The sequence below is a fragment of the Periplaneta americana genome, chromosome 16 (assembly GCF_040183065.1).
Source record: "Periplaneta americana isolate PAMFEO1 chromosome 16, P.americana_PAMFEO1_priV1, whole genome shotgun sequence".
Taxonomy (NCBI): domain Eukaryota; kingdom Metazoa; phylum Arthropoda; class Insecta; order Blattodea; family Blattidae; genus Periplaneta; species Periplaneta americana.
In genome coordinates this window covers 23,557,073-23,575,475 of record NC_091132.1, presented here as the reverse complement: position 1 = coordinate 23,575,475, position 18,403 = coordinate 23,557,073, and the positions used below count along the sequence as shown (strand labels likewise).

The following is an 18,403-nucleotide window of genomic DNA, read 5'->3' as shown; positions in this document are numbered from 1 at the left end:
AATGAATTATTTTTTCAATCCCTGCACTCTGAAGGAAGTCATAATATTTCTAGAGTTTTTGAGTTTTGCACGATCAAGTTTATTATGACAGTTACACAGAACATACCGTTTATATATAGTACAATTAATTTTAAGTCAGTTTAACCCTCAAATACGGTTTATAGTTTGTACGACATAATTACTTTATTACAGAATAATGTTAATTAAGCAAGACAGCGATGGAAATCTCATGGTTTTATTTCAAACTATGATGGCTATAACACAGTCATGCGCAGTCGGCGGTATGCAGAGATTACGTCTCACCCCGCGTTAGTACGTAGTTGAGGGTTAACTTAATATTGCATACAGTCTGCTTTACAACAATCAAATAATACATTCCTGCAGATTGGCTTATTTTTAACGAATATTAATTAAGAGTAAACATTGAGTTATGAATGTCTTTACATTACGTCTTAACTAATTCGGAATGAATTGAGCAGATTCCTTGGAGAACTGCATGGGAGTTATTTCTCACTTTTACTGTTTTCAGGCTGTGATGTCCCCCACAGATATATATATATATATATATATATATATATATATATATATATATATATATCACCTGAAAATTCGTGACGAATAAAGTTAGAGTTCACATAGTTAACGTCATTTTTTATAAATAAGAATAAATTGTCTCCTTCTCACCCTCCCACATTTTTTCCCTCATCACTGATAATTCTTCTCCTCCCGTACCACTCATATGTTACCTTTTTCTTATGGACCTATAATGTACCTCCGTTTTTCTTATTCTTCAACCTCTCAAGTATGATACCTTTTAAACACAGTTTCATCTCTTCTTATCTCTTTCCCTCTTTTCTTTCCTTTGAATCATAGTGTAGTGTCACTTCGGGATTCTTGTGTAGCCCATTCTGTGTAGGTGATCCTTGCATTGTCATTATTGTGTTATTTTGTCATCAGCAGAAATATATGGTAGCTATAAAGTCTGGAACCATGATTAACAGCACATATCCCTACTACAAAACGTGTTCCACATGTTCGTCACCGTTTTCAACACACTGCCTCCAATAATTTATCATGTTTCCTTGAATCCTCTTCAACATGCGAGGATCCAGAGCAGCCGTTGCGGGATTCAGATCCCTAATTATTACAGCATATATCTGAGCTTTCAAAATCTCCATATGGCAAAGTCCATGGGGTTCAGGTCGGGTGACCGTACAGTCCATTCCACAGGGTGATCAGAAAACAGTATTATAGCATTATGGCTCCAGACTTTGTCATCCTGTATTGTTAGATAATTTTCATTGTAGCCTGTAGGAAAATCCTTGATAATCTGTTGGCCATTAGGCCAGAGTAGTATTTGTCAAAAATCACGCACGTGTATTATCTTTACACAATGTATAAGTATGTGTTCCTTTTGTGGTTGAAATTTCTGTTTGGTCCACTTTTTACGATAACTAGTTATTTCTTATGGGACAGTTCGAGAGTACATAAGAAACACAAAAATTGTGATTTTCTGGAATTTCAGCACAGTCACGTTGCAGCGAGAATAGGGAATTGAGTCACTTGCTATAATCATTGCTTTTCGTAGATAAAATTGATTTTGGATGTTGTTATTTTTTGGCGGGTTTCATTGTTGAAATGTCACTATGAATTATATAACTATTATATATTTGTTAAAAAATCTCTGAAGCACTGATAATGGTCAGGATTTCGCAACTTGTACTACCATGTTACATCTGCTTTTCATTCGTGCATTTAATGAAGTTAATCAAACTTGCTCAGTATGTCATATCGCAAATCACTTTTTGCACATAACCTTTCACACGCGAGACAATTTCCTGCGGTTCACAAATTTAGCACTATGGACATGTTTTTAAATTATTTACGAGTCATTGCGCAGAATTGTCAGTGACGTCATTGCATACAATCACTAGAATACATTAATGTTGAAATACGAAGCGATGCGTTCGATGGTTATTTGTTTAACAAGTAGGCCTATTATATCTCGTTATTTTAGTGTGCCTTTTAGTAGCACTGTAATATGCCAGTTTATCCATATTTAATGTAGGAGTTTATTGTGAGTGTATGCCAGCTGACATATTAACTGTACAAGCTTTAGATTACCTTATTTACTCTAATGTAAAGGCCGTCGTTTTTTATTTTATCAGCAAAAAATTTCATCTCAGTCCACGGACAGCGTTCCCTATATCTAATTGTTCTCAGACTGATCGCCGCCTCAGCCTTCTAGCTTTATTTTTCTGTTACTTTGTGTGTCGTGTAGCAATAGTGTAGCAGTCAATTATTGTAGGGTGAGTTGTCAAAAATATGCACATTATTTTGTGGTTTTACGTTATGAATGGTAAACTGTGTTCTTACTTTTTGCGTCTTTTAAGCTGGATGTTCTGTCTTATGCACTAGGTAATATACCGGATGTCCAGATTAGAGGTGTCCAAAACTACTCACACGCTCACGTACATCATAACAGCTGTAAAGTTTATAAAATTTATTTTTTCCCTTACACTGTACAGAGCAACTCAAAATGTTTTTATGTATATGGGTACAGTGCGGGCACCATTTGTAGCTCGACAGATACCAAAACGATATTTAAGCTCTTACCAAGTGTTCACCAGCATTAGAGGCGTTATTAGAACAGCTTCTTCAACGATACAATGGCTGGTATGCATAAAGTTGAAGTAAATGCTATTGCTAAGGGTTTCGTAATATTTACTACGGTTCTTATCTATAAAAACCCATTTCTTTCCTGCGTAGCAAGAAGTTTAGTTTATGCTAGAATTCGTAGTATAAACTACTTTTTATATGCATAGCAAGAAGTATATGCTTACTAAAGAAATCTTAGTATGCTTGCCCTATTTGAGACTTCATTAGCTCAGCATAAGCATTTGTACGGTTTAAAATGTCAGAATTTATGCAAATTCGTGCTTAAAAATCCTACAAGGAAAGACGAGCACCGCCAGAACGTGATTATAACAAGTTATTTATGTTTTACAATATATATATATATATATATATATATATATATATATATATATTTATATATATCTAGTCAGTTTTTGTAATGGAATACTCAAATGTTGATTTTGAGATAACTGGAATTCTATCTGCTAGTTGATTTTTGTTATTCTTATTTAAAATAATATATTTTTAGCAAAATGATTCTATGGTGAATTTATAATACATGTAATTTACATGAAAAATCTCCGTGTTCGTAGAATGTTTTAGGTTACATGTAAATTTAATGACTATCATATTGGGCCTGTCTGACTTATGTGCGATTTTCACTTTGCTTTGCACTACTTTTCATGTTATTTATTTTCTTTATAATTTGCTTTTCGTCGATTTTTTTTTTCCTGCTGTAAACTTCCGCTTTAACTTACATAGTCTGGATGACTTTTTCTTTTTGCGACAGGAGGTTGCGACTTGTTTAATAATGCTGGGTATTTTTTTAGTAGATTAACAAACAGCAGTTCTCATTCTCTCTCTTCTACACTTCTCACTTCTTCGTAATTGTCCATTTTCTTGTTAAACTAACCAAATTTTGAGGACAACAATCATTTTTCCCCACCAAGAAATTAACATAAATGCATGGAAGGCGAAAAATAACGAGTCTTCACCGATAAACCTGAAGTACTATCGATAATCGATATAATCCAATATTCTTAATAGTTTATACATACTACTGTCTAGTAGTAGTAGGATCAAGTTTATGCATACTAAACGAAGTGTATACTTCTACCTCAAGTAGCCTATCTTCTACAGTCAAAGTAAAAGGTAATACTACAACTTTATGCATACCACCCGCTGTTTCAAATCTTCTGTCTCCAACTTTTCTCTTGTACAGACTATCCTTAATAAGCCCCATGCAAAGTAGTCCAGTGGTGTCATATCCGAAGATCTAGACGGCAAAGCAATTCTTCCCTCTCTTCCGATCCAATTTTCCACAAAAATCTCATTCTAAAACCTGGTAATATCTCGATGGCAGCATGGTGGTACACCAGCCTGCTGAAATATGCAACCTGAAAGAATTTGTATTACACTTTACACTGTAACGTCCACATCTTGACTGACAAGATAAGACGCTCGACTGACGCAAAGCTGTTATGAAATTACGTGACTAGGGAAATCAACAGCGAAGTGTTACCCTTTTATAATTTTAATTTTGTAATAAAATGTCTTTTTTGTTTATTTTTGTCATCCGACAGAATTAATTTATCGATTGCGACACTTTCATAGTGTATCATGTTGTTCTTAGTGGGCTGATTTATCGTGACTGATAATATCAAAACAATAGTACTTTCTGAGGAAAGTGTATCTAAAGTTTGAAACACTTCCTGTTTAGAAATAAATCTTTAAATAAACAGCAGATATTAAAAATTTGTTCGCAAACATAAATTTAAGGGGAGAGGATGGTATTTTTTGGTGAAAAATGAGTTAATTAAAAAAAAATCTTTAAAATATTCTGTGACTTGTGTGGAATGCATAGCATAACATTTTGTGGGTATTTGTGCCCTTATCGGATGTTGAGTCGCCATTTTTAAACTTCCTGCGCTATGGATTTTTAAATCACTCGCCCACTTTTATTGTTGTTTCCGGTAAATTAAATTTTCAAAAAATTTGTTTTTCTTTAAAATATCCTTTGATATTTGTGGAATGCATTGCATAACATTTTGTGGGTATTTGTGCCCTTATCGGATGTTGAGACGTCATTTTTAAGCTTCCTGCGCTATGGATTTTTAAATCACATGCCCGCTTTTATCGGTTTCCAGTAACTTCATTTTTTTTTGCTACATTGCCAGACAAAAATGGATATAATTTCTGAACTATTACAGATACACGCATGAAATTTAGAACACACATTCTTTAGACTATTAGCAAACTTTTCTCTGTAACAGAATTTTGTTAATTGATTTCATTTCAAAAATACATCCTTTGTTTGCAAGAAAGGAAATCAGAAAATTGTTATTAAATTTTAATTGTTTATTTTACAAACGTAGGGACTAATATCAAAATTCTGTTACAGACAGTTTATAGAACATGCTTTTGCAAATACATTTTAAAAGACTGTTTGAATCTTTCTTTAAAAACGGTTTAGATATATCTGTTTTAGTACAATCCTGCATTGGGTATATTTTTTTTTCAAATTTGGGCCCCCAAATAATTTTTTCTCAAAATATTTTTATTTGATTGAGTTGCCACAACTATGAGCTCTCTACATACAAAAAATTAATATTTTACACCAAATAGGAAAAAAGTTTAAAAAATGCCATCCTCTCCCCTTAAAGGCAAAATAAACTTAAAAATAGTGGAATGTGCACATCTTTATATCAGTTTTTTTTTAAATTGAATATTCAAGATAACTGGGTAAATTTAAGAATACTATTTTTTTTTATAATTTTTAACGTTCATGTTCCCTTAATGTTTAAAATAGATTGCATTTCATGGGCCTTCATTCACATAGAGCACAGAAGTGAAACATCTGTTGGTATGTGGGGAAGAATATTCTTAGGCTACAAATCTGTACGCGATAAGACGCAGAGTTTAAAAACACGTCCATTTGCTTTCCTTTGTAGTTTTCTTTTTTTATTTGGTGAGAGGCAGCATCTCGTGGGCTTCTTTCCATGGCACCTGGAATCCGTTGAGGGTGACAGTACGTCTGTGGGCGAGGGACCCAGTAGATCTCATATACTCCGAAACAACTGCGGACAGAGATAAAACACACATGAATAACAAATAAATCGGCTGTTTGAGTGGAGAGCTATTTCTGCTTGCCAGAACAAAGAAAACCTAACTGCTTCTTACAGTTCCCACAGCGGGATGAATGTCCAGCTTAAGAAATACGTTGAATTACAATGCACATGAATAACAAATTAGGTGTTTAACACTCTTTAAATATACCAACTGCACAGATACAGTGAGAATAGGCAACAGCGTGAATTGAAGAGGATAAGAGGAGCCAGTGAAAGTTTCACAAGGTTTACTGGAACTTGAATCCTGTTCTGTTTCGTTAGAAATTATAAGCAGAATGAGCTAAGAGTGAACGATCCAACTTTCTGCATTGCAATTCACGACATTAAGGTGTGATATAATAATAATAATAATAATAATAATAATAATAATAATAATAATAATAATAATAATGATTTATTTTAGCTGGCAGAGTTAAGGCCGTAAGGCCTTCTCTTCCACTCAACCAGCAAAAAGTGTATATACATATGCATGAACTTACAAAGAATTCAACAATTTGATTAAGTGAGAGTTACATGTATACAAGAGTTATATACAAATTAAACAACAAAATACTATGAACTATTAATTAAACACTGAAATAAACTGTGTAGCAGAATTAAGCTAAAATACATAGAATGTTAATATATTTCAAATAATATTAGATAATAGAAAGAGGTTATTATGAGACAATTTTTAAAATACAGCACTATCAGGATGATGTCTAAAGAATGAAGTAACAATGTAGTCAGTGATAGTTTAAATCAGTAAGATTGGAGTGAAATGCTAATAAGGTTATCTTTTAAGCTGTTTTTAAAGGTGTTTATTGTCTTGCAGCCCCTAATACTTTGTGGCAAGGAATTCCATTGACGCGAGGTGGATACTGTAAAAGATGATGAATAACAAGATGTTCTATGAAGATGATATGGTATTGATTACATACCAACTCATCGCACATACCAGTCATATGGACCATTGTGCTTTTTTTACTTTTTCATATTGACGAAAATTGCTAGTAATTTTTTCCTACAGCCTTTTCACTTAGGAACGGGGTTCTTTTGCGTACCGGTACCAAAAATTTGAGCGTTTCTTTTCCTTGCTAAGCAAGTCATAGGAAAGATTTAATGTCATGTTTTTTATTAGAGGAAATACTGTGAAATGATTAGACTGGTAATGGAAAATAGTGAATGTTTGTGGAATGAGTTTGTAAAGTTGAGTGAATTGGGAGTGCCCCGGAAGAAACTCATCCTCCGATGTAATCCATCACAAGTACCAATCCAGTCAACGCTGGGGATCTCGCTATAGAACTGAACTTCAGGAAGCACAGTTTGTAGCTTCTACTGCACTTACAAAACAAATTTATATGAGATTACAGGCTGTCCGGGTGATTGACTTAGGAATATTTGGTTTTTCATCCGCTTATTAAGTCTTAAGTAGAAATACCTAATTTTCGCAAACCATTGATTTGCAAAATACGGGTTTTTCAGCTGAAAAAAGGAAACATTTTATGTTTCAATCCTTTCCAGTTAAAAATTTCGTAAGTTTAAACTCTTAAAATAACACAGGCGATTTTGTTTTTTTTTTTTGTTTTTAGCATGAATTTATTGGAAGGTAGTGTTTTTCAAGATTTTTTTATGAAAGTTTATATTTAAAGTACCCAAAAATTTTTATTTATAGTATTTTGTTGTTTAATTCGTAAATAACTCTTGTATACATGTAACTCTCATCTAAATCAAATTGTTGAATTCTTTGTGAGTTCATGCATATGTATATACACTTTTTGCTGGTTGAGTGGAAGAGAACGCCTTACGGCCTTAACTCTGCCAGCTAAAATAAATCATTATTATTATTATTATTATTATTATTATTATTATTATTATTATTATTATTATTATTATAAATTTATTTATTCTAATATTCGAACCCTTTTTTAAATATAAAGTAGAAATAGCCTTGTCTGTAGTGTGTATTATTCACAAACAGGATGGGAGACAGTCACACAAATTTCTTACACAACATGTAAGTGCCGATAGAGAACTGTACCCGTATGTATTGTTAAAATATACAAAGAACCTTAAGATCCCCATGATAACGACAGACCTATAGTCTTTGTAGGAATATAGGCCTACTGTAATGTGGTTGGCACGACGAGAGTAAAAAAGTTACATTTTAAATAACTACACCTGGCATAGTACTTGACCAACTTGTGTGGTTCACGGACAGATTCCGCATAGAGACGCAGTCGAGTTAGGCATCTAAGGTCAATCATACAGGACTAACATTATTATAAGCCTCGGGGAATATTGCATAGTTTTTCAGGCGGAAGTATTCGCCATCCTAAACTGCGCACTCAGAAGACTTGAGAAGGATTACCACGGCAAACGAATTCTCATTCTCACAGACAGTCGAAGTGCTTTGGAAACACTTTCTTCAAACCAGGTAAAATCCAAACTGGTATGGGATTGCCTGAATGCCCTGATAGCCCTGTCTTCTCACAACAGGCTAGTACTGCGGTGGGTACCGAGGCATCAGGCATGCAGGGAAATGAAAATGCAGGTTAATTGGCCAAAATGGTAAGGAGCTACCCTTAGGTCCAAACAACTCTTTCTCCTTATCTCTGCTCAAATTGGACAGAAGAGGAAGGAGAAATGTAGTTGCATTAATTACTGGGCATGGTCACTGCAGGAAAAACCTACGCACAGTGAGACTCTATAAAGAGGAAACCATCTGTCGAATGTGCAAACAGGAGGAGAAGATTGTCTCGCATATCCTGTTTGAGTGTGCATTCCTGGAAACGAAAAGACTTTTCCTTTCTGTAATAAGGGAAGACTTATGAATGGACACTAATGTTGGAACCAAGATACTGTTACTAGTCCAAGGAAAAGATTTTGGGAGACAATGCTAGTGTCGATTCCAATGGAGATGCACAATAAGTATTTTAAGCTGATGTGCAGGAGGCCTTTAAGACTCCTTAAAAAACCCCCGTAACCTAATCTAACCTAATTTAACCTAACCTAACCTAACCTAACCTAACCTAACCTAACCTAAGCTACATTTTAAATGTGAAATTACACCAAATTTATGTTTTGTTTTTGTTTGAAATTATACCGAAATTAACAGATTTTTATTCATCATAAAAATAGAACACCCTAGTCATATGGGCTTACGGGCTCCTTTAGCACGGTTGTATCGTCCATTTTCCGTGAATCTGAGAAATCTCACAAGCAGATAAAAAAGTTAATTTTTTTTCTTCCACCTTGTTAATAATGTCAAAAGAAGTGCTTATACAAATTTTGGCCACTCGACCGCAATTACGAGGCAGTCCAGAAAGCGATTTTCCCTGGGGCCGTTTATAGATAAAAGCACAATTGCATAGAAATATTTATTGAAACAGATACAGCAATTGTTGCGCTATTTGTCAACATATCCCCCACTGGAATTGTGACATTTGTCATACCATGGGATCAATTTTTGTGTCGTAAAAGTCAGCCGCCTCAGATCGGAACCAGCGTTTGACTGCGTCTGCACCTCTCTCTGCCGATCCCATGATATGAGAAGTGTCTCAATTCCGATAGAAAATATGTTGAAAAATAGCTCAACAATTACTGTGTCTGCTCCAATAAATTTGTCCAATGAAAATGTGTTTTTTTTTTTCTGTTAGGAGCCCCTAGCGAACTTATTTTTTACGGCCCTCGTAATTGCGGTCGAGTGGCCAAAATTTGTATAAGCACTTCTTTTGACATTATTAACATGGTGAAAGAAAAAAATGTAACTTTTATATCTGCCCCCATCAGAACGTTTGCTTATCAGATGAACACACGATTGAGGAACCAAAATCTTGAAGTCCATATTTCTGCCACGTAAATAATTTTCAAAGGATATTATGTTTTATATTTGCACAACAAAATGTCAGTATTTGATATAGCGTCGATTAATAACTGGAGGAAGTAGAGATTGCGGTGGTAATTGTAGATATTTCCTCGTGGATTAGGTCATCATGGCCGGTAGGATGCTAAGCGCAGAGCGTTTACCGTTGTGTTTATTTGAGAGAGATTGATAGCTCCGGCACTGCGAACAGAACCACTATACTTGATTAGTCTTGTAAAAGTTTCCGTGCTCTCTGCCTTTTAAAAGCAATGTCTGTTCTTGGGGATAGGGATCAGACGAGTCGGCAAACGAAAGAGGGAAAACTTGCTCGAGGAAAAGTAACTGAGATGCCAGAGATTAAATGCGACTACTTTGTCGTGTCCCGCGTGATTGAGATTAACTTGGCCAAGCGCTCTGTGGGTCACCATTGTTACTCTTTCAATGTGAATCGGTTGAAATTGATTCTCAGACGAGTTAGAGTTCTCATATAAGATTAGTGTGTAAGTGTCTCTGGAAGTGAGTGACACACGTTACTAGCCGCAAAGGAAGAGTGCAGACTTTTCTTTTACTTTATCTTTAGCACTGTGGTCTTGCAAGTAAATCGAGTTTGAGATTTCAATGGAAAAACCCATTTTGAGCATCACTGATATAGAAAAAGTGGTTTAGGACACGCTATCTGTCTGTCTGTCCGTGGACAGGGATTTCTCCTGGCTATTGGAAGAATCTTCTTCTCAGTGTCTACTAGTTAATTTCAGTGGAAAAGGTAAGGTGTAAATACCGGGTAGGCTGAAAAAATTCTTTTATACAGCAGTTGTTTCTCGATTTTTATATCAAAATGTTTTGTGACACAGACCTACAAGAAGATTATGACCGCTCATTTTCACCCCCAAACAGAATACAGGTATAACAATATAGCTTATTTTTCTCAGAGCACTCTATTAGCCAAGGATATTTATTATACCATGAAAATTGAAAATTTCTGTTTTGTCTTCCTCTATCCGCTATTTTAATATTAAATGTAGTATCGATGTCCTGTCTTTGTAAGCTGATTTTGTTTCATGCGTCCAACTTGAAAACGGTTTCTCTTTTAATTCTGCAAATAATGACCTCAATGCTCTCTCAGTATGAGCCATTTTACCCAAGATTAGTATGTAACTTTCCACACCTGTGGAGTAAGGTTAGCGTGTCTGGCCGTGAAACCAGGTAGACCGGGTTCGAATCCCGGTCGGGGCAAGTTACCTGGTTGAGGATTTTTCTCAATATGAGTAAATGCTGGGTAACTATCTGTGCTGGACCCCGGACTCATCTCACCTTCATCTCATTCAGACGCTAAATAATCTAAGATGTTGATACAGCGTCGTGAAATAACCTACTAAAAAGTATGTAAAACGCACGCATGCACTTTTGATTAAACTAACACTCAACACAGCGCATTCACAGAATACCAACATAGCGCAAAGTATTATATCGCGGTTGAGACTAGCCCCGCTTCCTGCTACTGAGTCGTAACGAATCGATATCCTTTCTTCCCCGACCTCTCCTCAAGGTTGCGAGTGCGGCTGCCTGTGAGCGAGGCCGTCGCGCGTCTTCTGCCACAGGCCTCTCGCACTTAACTGTGCTTCCTGGAATCACTGTCAGCAGTGAATTTAATATATGGAAGGATCGGAGTGAATACAAGTATTACGATACATCGTTATTACGAACTTATACTGTTACTAGATATAAAAAACTCACATTTTTTTTGGGTGGGCTTGCCTCAAAAGTCTCTTAAGAGCTTCGCCACTGTAAAATTTATCTGGTAATGATGTTCAAGAAAATTATTGTTAGTTTAATTGAGAAGCTGCCGAGGCTTGCTGTGTGCAACAAGATTATCGGCTTGCATTTGCTTCAGGGCTATCAGCAACAGTGATTGGCATACCTCTAATTAAATTAAAAAAGAAAAGCGAATGGTGCAAGATGGAAGCGTCCAAAATTGAACAATGTTATGTAATTCGTTTTCTGACTGCAGAAAGGCGTACCCTACTGAAGTTCACCGCAGAGACATGGAGAGACATGCTTCTAGGGAATTGCCACTACCAGGACAAGCGCTCAAGGCTGTCACGCCAAATTCAATTCAACATGTTGATTCTCTTGTCTGAGAGAATAAGAGAATAACAATAAGTGAACTTAGCTTATCACTGAATATCATCCAGGAAGTATCCATAAAATTCTCCACGAACACAAAGTTTGCGCGCAGTGAGTGTCACTTTAACTGGTGAGCACACAGATTTGAAGAAAAATTTGGAGGGTACCACATATCCATCGGACGTAGCTGTCCAAAATGCTGTTCAACATTGGTTGACCTCGAGACTAGAGGAAACTATGAAGCGGTATCAGTCATGTAATATGACTGGGAAAAGTGTGTTCTTCGTTGCGAATGTTATAGGGAAGCTTAAAGGTCCTAACTAGCAAATACTGAAATTTGATTTTTTACAGAATCTGATTATAGGGATCTCTCCGCTGAATTTGGTATTTTTTAATTAAAGTATTACAATATTTATTTTACGGGTAGGGCTACTTAATGTATTTTTTTTAATATTAATGTATTTTTAATCTCAAGAATAAAAATTGTGTACTAGTCAAAGATGGCCTAACTGACAATTTTTCTATTATTTGAATATATAGACAGTAATTTTTAAAAATATTTGTACACTTATATTGTTAAGTAAGTATTTTCTTGAAACGCAATTTACTCCAAAGTGATTTTTTCAACATACGTGCCCCATTTTCTCAAACTATTATGCACATCTGCATTAAATTCTAGCCACGTAATTCAGACAGTACTATGATAGGATCCACTTTTGTTAAATTTTCTTAAATAGTTTTTAAACAAATAAAATACCTAAAAATTGCTTAAAAATAGGTTTATAAAAATCACATATTTTTTTTAAATTATTAATGATCAGTGTATTGAACAGGAATGAAAAAGCGGCCTGTAAAAATAACATTTTTAAACCCAGTACTTCGTGAGGTAAATTAAAATAAGACTTTAAATCTCCACTTAAGATATAAGTTTAATTTCTTTCTATTAACGATGACCAGGTTTTATTTAAACAACCTAATACTATAATTTTAGTAAACTTTTATTAGGTCTTTATTTGGAATCAACTATCTCTCACTCATAGTTGATACAACGTCGTTAAATAACCAAGTAAAAAAACTATCTCTCATTCCGTATGCATGGCGCCTTAGACCACGCAGCTGTAGCACGAGACTTTTATATGTAGGCCTATTGAAGGCTTTTTAAATTGTCGTTTGTAAGTCTCTTTTGCTGTATTACATTTACTCACAAATCTGTTCGACGTGTTCTTCCTTCGTATACTCATCATTTCTTGGAAACAACTTTAAGAGGTGGCTAGGCTTATTTCTACGAAGCCCCGAGGCAGAGACTGCGCAGTTGAACGTGAACCTGAAGCCTGAGAGCTTCGAATCCGTGGCGCTGTCGCCTTGAAAGCTGCTTAATGTAGTCGTCTGTCGCTCCGAGATGCCTCAGATTTGAAGATTAACGTTTCCATTAGTTTAAATTGATTCTTCGCGGTAGCGAAGTTGCTAGGAGATTTAATTGTCGGTGAAGTTAGGAATGTAGGAATTGCTTCTGTCTGTTGTAGTGTTATAGATAACCAGGATTTACTGGTGAACATACGAAGTATTAAAACATTGTGGTTTACAAGCCATAACCGCTGAATTCGTTTACGTAGGCATTTTGTGAAACTGACATTTTTCATATTTGTCTCCATCATCTGGATAATTCGCGAAGAATGTAAATGTACTGCAATGAGACCTATGTTTAGTATCAGTTTATATCATTTGTTGAAGACTTTCATGCTGCTATCATATTTTCCCCTAAATCCATATTGAACTATTTAACATTTACATTAGACACACGCGGCGGGCTTCGCGGACTTGGTGTCAGTATGACGTCATATTTACACTTGCAACTGTAGCGTACACCAAAGCGCAATTTTAATTATTGTTTAATTGTATGTCGGAACAGGATGCGTTTTTATAACTGTGTTATTGGTCATTAATTATATTAATTTTATAAGGCCTTATCTGTCCACGTCGGAGACCCGTGTTCAAATTCCGGCAATTTTTTTTTATTAACATTGACGTTATTTAAACATGATTTCTCGGGTTACTCTCGTTTTCTCTTTCACGATTCACTAAATTATTTTATTAACTAACATGTTAGTGCGACGTGGATTTATCTCATACGTCGTAGCAGGTGTACTGTGGAAGGCTGCAATGAAGGCTACTGTCAGTAATATAATTAAAGTATCTGCCATTAAACCAAATAATGTGAAACAGTTACGTTTTATGCTTCAATTCTGATACAAGATAATTAAAATTGAAATTATGCATGATTAGGTTCTACAGATAAAGCCTTCAGCTTTAATGTGGGACGTTTTTCAATGTACCACTCTAGAAAAATTTAACAAAAATTGCAGCATTGCCCCTAATGGGAGTCAGTCGATGCCACCCGCAATACATTCGTTAGTTAAGGAGATTCATTTGTTCATTCATGGCCAGGTTACGCCTCTACTATAACGTTGATCAAATTCAATGACCAGCCTATAGACCTACTAATTATTATGTTAGCGGATCGATCCTCGTTTGTTTTTATATTTTAAGACGTTATGCACATCGCAAAATTTCCTGAATGAAACCACCCAGCCATCCGGATTGATTTATATCTTTATAGTCATGTAAGGAATCATATTAAAAGAGTTGCTATAGATCAGTAAATTCGGTATCAGATGGACTTGCAAAAGATTCAGGTGAGACTATTTTTAATATGCGGAAGCTTAACGAAATATTAAATTTAATTTTAACTAAATACAAAATTTTTATTTATGGACAAATTTTGGGTGATTAATAAATGCGGGAAATATAAAGGCAGAAATAGTTGATTTAACATGGTCTAATTCTAAAGTACGTAAATGTGTATTATTTCGAAATGAATACAATTCTTTATAATGACATATGTTGTTAATTACAATTTTAAACAATTCATTGGCGTCACATTGATATGTGAATCGTTTCGACTATCAGTTGCATTGTTAATGTCGAGACAGTCTCATGGAATGAGGAAGCGTTTATGAAGCAGTGTTGCCAGTTTAGCGGTTTTCCCTCTAGATTTAGCCTTTTTCAGTGTTAGTTTAGGGAGTAAAATTTATGAAATTTGTGTTGCTCATATAGGGATTTAGCGAGTTTCTTTTAACACTCATAACGGTAAAATAATCTTATTTTACATTGTAAATATAGCAGTTTAGCGGCTTCTGCACTGTATCTTAGCGGATTTTATGAATCGAGTTGGAATACTGTTATGAAGTAGTTACAGAGAAGGCTCCGTCTGCCACTTGGTTACCACGGGAAGAACATTGATATCCACTTCCCTGTCAGAATGGAAGTCAGGTCTGCTAGATTTGTAGGTGAACATGCTGTAATTTTAGATATGTACTCAATGTTATCTGTTAATGCATTATCTGACACAGAGTAGGCGGTTTTTATGTGACCGAAGACTTCAGGTGAGAACAGAACACATCATTATGACATTTTTCAGCAGCTAGCCTTGGGATTTGGGTCTGGATTACTTGTGTGGAATAATATTAGTGCCTTGCAACACACATTTTGTTAGTGCTTTTAATGTAATGTTATTTTCACATCTTGAATAACACGATACCTCAGTCTTGAAAGTGTAGAACTCGATTTCTTAAGGTAAAAGAGTGGAGAACGTTGGAAATGATCCAGATTTGAAAGTCTTCTTTGCTGCCCGTAGTACTCCGTTACCTTTGAAAAGAAAATAAATAGTGAGCCTTTATATTTCATAGTCTTGTATATGAATATTCTTCTAAGAGTGTCTTAGCAATGTACACAAGTTTTATTTACACACTGACTACTATTGAATGCCTGCAACCTCGCTCTGCACAGATGAGTTGTTCTGATTGACGAAGACTTGCTTGAATAATTTCGAGGGAAAAATTGTTCCGGAGCCGGGTATCGAACCCGGGACCTTTGGTTTAACGTACCAACGCTCTACCACTGAGCTACCCGGGAACTCTAACCGACACCGATCCAATTTTCCCTTCTATATCCACAGACCTCAAAGTGGGCTGACAACCGTCAAGCAACCAACTTCGAGTGCACACCAACTCCGTGTGACTTAAATTGTGGTTTTCTGTTAACGAACAGTGACGTTTATTATGCAAATCAAGATTTCAGGTATAACTCCTTGTAAAGTTGATTTGAATAATTTCGAGGGAAAAATTGTTCCGGAGCCGGGTATCGAACCCGGGACCTTTGGTTCCAATTTTTCCTTCTATATCCACAGACCTCAAAGTGGGCTGACAACCGTCAAGCAACCAACTTCGAGTGCACACCAACTCCGTGTGACTTAAATTGTGGTTTTCTGTTAACGAACAGTAACGTGTATTATGCAAATCAAGATTTCAGGTAAAGTTGATTTGAATAATTTCGAGGGAAAAATTGTTCCGGAGCCGGGTATCGAACCCGGGACCTTTGGTTCCAATTTGTCCTTCTATATCCACAGACCTCAAAGTGGGCTGACAACCGTCAAGCAACCAACTTCGAGTGCACACCAACTCCGTGTGACTTAAATTGTGGTTTTCTGTTAACGAACAGTAACGTGTATTATGCAAATCAAGATTTCAGGTATAACTCCCTGTAAAGTTGATTTGAATAATTTCGAGGGAAAAATTATTCAAATCAACTTTACAGGGAGTTATACCTGAAATCTTGATTTGCAGAAGACTTGCTTGTTAAAATGTTTGTACCTGCCCAGAATACCGATTGCTAATTACCTGTCAAATACTTGATTAATAGATTGTGTGAAGAAGAGGAAAGGAGGGGGTTCGAACAAAAGTTATTTTACAGCGAAATGCTGAAACAATGTTACTGAAATAAAATTGAATGTCCTTTGGTGAGATTATCGCTTGGTAATAAATCATTCTCGTTCAAGAATGGACATGAATCTTTGGGCTACAAATGCTACGTCCTGCCCCAGCTCTATTGATTGATTCAAACTTGAATTCCGTAAACGTGCCGAGTATTGCTACATATGCTCGTAATGGAGGGTTTAGTGACGCATAGGTTGTAAGATTCATAGGTCTATCCAGTAGCTATTACTACAATTTTTACATCGTCAACATGATTTATTTACTTAGGGGATATTTATTTCTCAGCGGCACTCCATTAGCCGAACAGTAGACCGTAGAGCATCGGCTTTCCACGTTACTAATTCGGGTTCAAATCCCGGCGGGTCAAAATGGAATTTGTTGCGGGCAAAGACGGTACTTGATGGTAGGTTTTCGCGGGATGCTTCTGCTTCTCCTTTAACCGTCACCACCGGTGTTATGTAGTTCGCCTTCCATGTTGCACCGAGGGAAACGCTAAACCGGCGGCTGAAAGAAGTTAATGAGGACACTTCGGTGAATGATGAAGAAGAGTTAAGTACCCGTTTTTGACTTTTCATTGTTGACTCAGACGGCTATAAGGATTAGATAACCAGTTTCCCCCTCTCCTATGATCGCCCACGTTTATAATTTTTTTTTTTTCAGTAGAAATTTATCACAAGAGACAAGTATTGAAACCAATGGAGGCGTGTCTAACGAAAAATCCATTGTGATGGGTAATCGAAAACTTTTGACCGGTAGTGTAAATGCTTAAATCGGGAAAGATGCAGCTGTGAAACTGACGACACCGAAAAATAATGTAGAGGCTGCAATTTCAAATTCGATAAGATGAGTTTTATTGCAGAGAAAATATATTTTAAATAAAAGTCAAGAGAAACTGCTTGTTACGTAGGAGGCTTGTTTGCTCATTTGTTACCAAATTATTACCATTGATGAACATCCATCCATTACCGATTACCGGTAGTAATTTTGTAAAAGGCTGAATAGGTCTGGAGCAATTCAGGAAAAAGCGATGTTATGAAAAATCTCGACTCCATCCGGGATAGAAACCCTGGCTTTTGGAGTTGTAGTCTGTCGCTCTACAGACGGAGCTAACTTGATTTCTATAGGCTAGTACTTTTTAGGAAAGGAACCTGTATGCTCTTCGGTATTTTTTTTTTTTTTTAGATTCGAGTATATCTCTTCATATCGACATATCGGGTTTCGCGAACGGAGTACGTGTGCTATCATCTAGGTCATAAACAGATAATGAGGTCGTGGAGTGTTGAACTTGGATTTAGTGTCAAGTGTTTCCTGACGGAAGTGAGTGCGAAATAAAACAGTGCATGGGAACTGTGCCGACAGATAACTCGTCTTTGCCTCTTGCTTCCTCGACATTTCTATAATGACTTCATTAGGAATAGAAGTACCGGTACAAATTCAATTTCGTTCTTTGAGTCCACTTATACATTAATGTCCCCCTTGTGTCTGTGAGTCTAGGAATAATAAAGTAGACCTCGTAGTATTCAAGCAACTTATACTCCAAGTTGGAATTTTATTGTTGTAGCGTCGCTCAATTATTTGTGGCCGTTGTGAAAGCAGTTTATTACGCGGAATCGATTTGGGGGCGTTGTAAAGCACAATGCATGGTTGTATGTTAGTGACAATAATGTAAGTTCTGATTTATATAGAATCGGACTTCTGTAAAAGCTGGGTACAACGATACGAATTTACAAACAGAAAGATAAATTGTCATTTACAGACTGGAGCTGAAATGCACAGTGAAACTTTGGGAGCATATATCTACACTTAAAAGATGAACATGTTAAGTGATCATAAATTCG

At 36.0% G+C, this 18,403-nt stretch overlaps 2 protein-coding genes across 9 annotated transcripts in view; one reads left to right on the top strand and one right to left on the bottom strand.

Annotated features, from left to right (window-relative positions):
• The window catches only part of fry (Protein furry), a 719,047-nt gene that overhangs the window by 275,977 nt on the left and 424,667 nt on the right, over positions 1 to 18,403 (top strand). The window lies entirely within an intron of this gene.
• The window catches only part of CNMaR (CNMamide Receptor), a 97,935-nt gene continuing 84,747 nt past the window's right edge, over positions 5,216 to 18,403 (bottom strand). The window contains exons 3-4 of one of the 2 annotated variants that reach the window (XM_069813820.1): positions 15,332 to 15,438; positions 5,216 to 5,714 (exon numbers count right to left, since the gene is read on the bottom strand). In XM_069813820.1, the coding sequence (XP_069669921.1) occupies positions 15,362 to 15,438 (77 nt within the window). In that variant the 3' untranslated portion in view covers positions 5,216 to 5,714; positions 15,332 to 15,361. The remainder of the gene's footprint in view (positions 5,715 to 15,331; positions 15,439 to 18,403) is intronic. The other variant, XM_069813818.1, reaches the window with a different exon arrangement.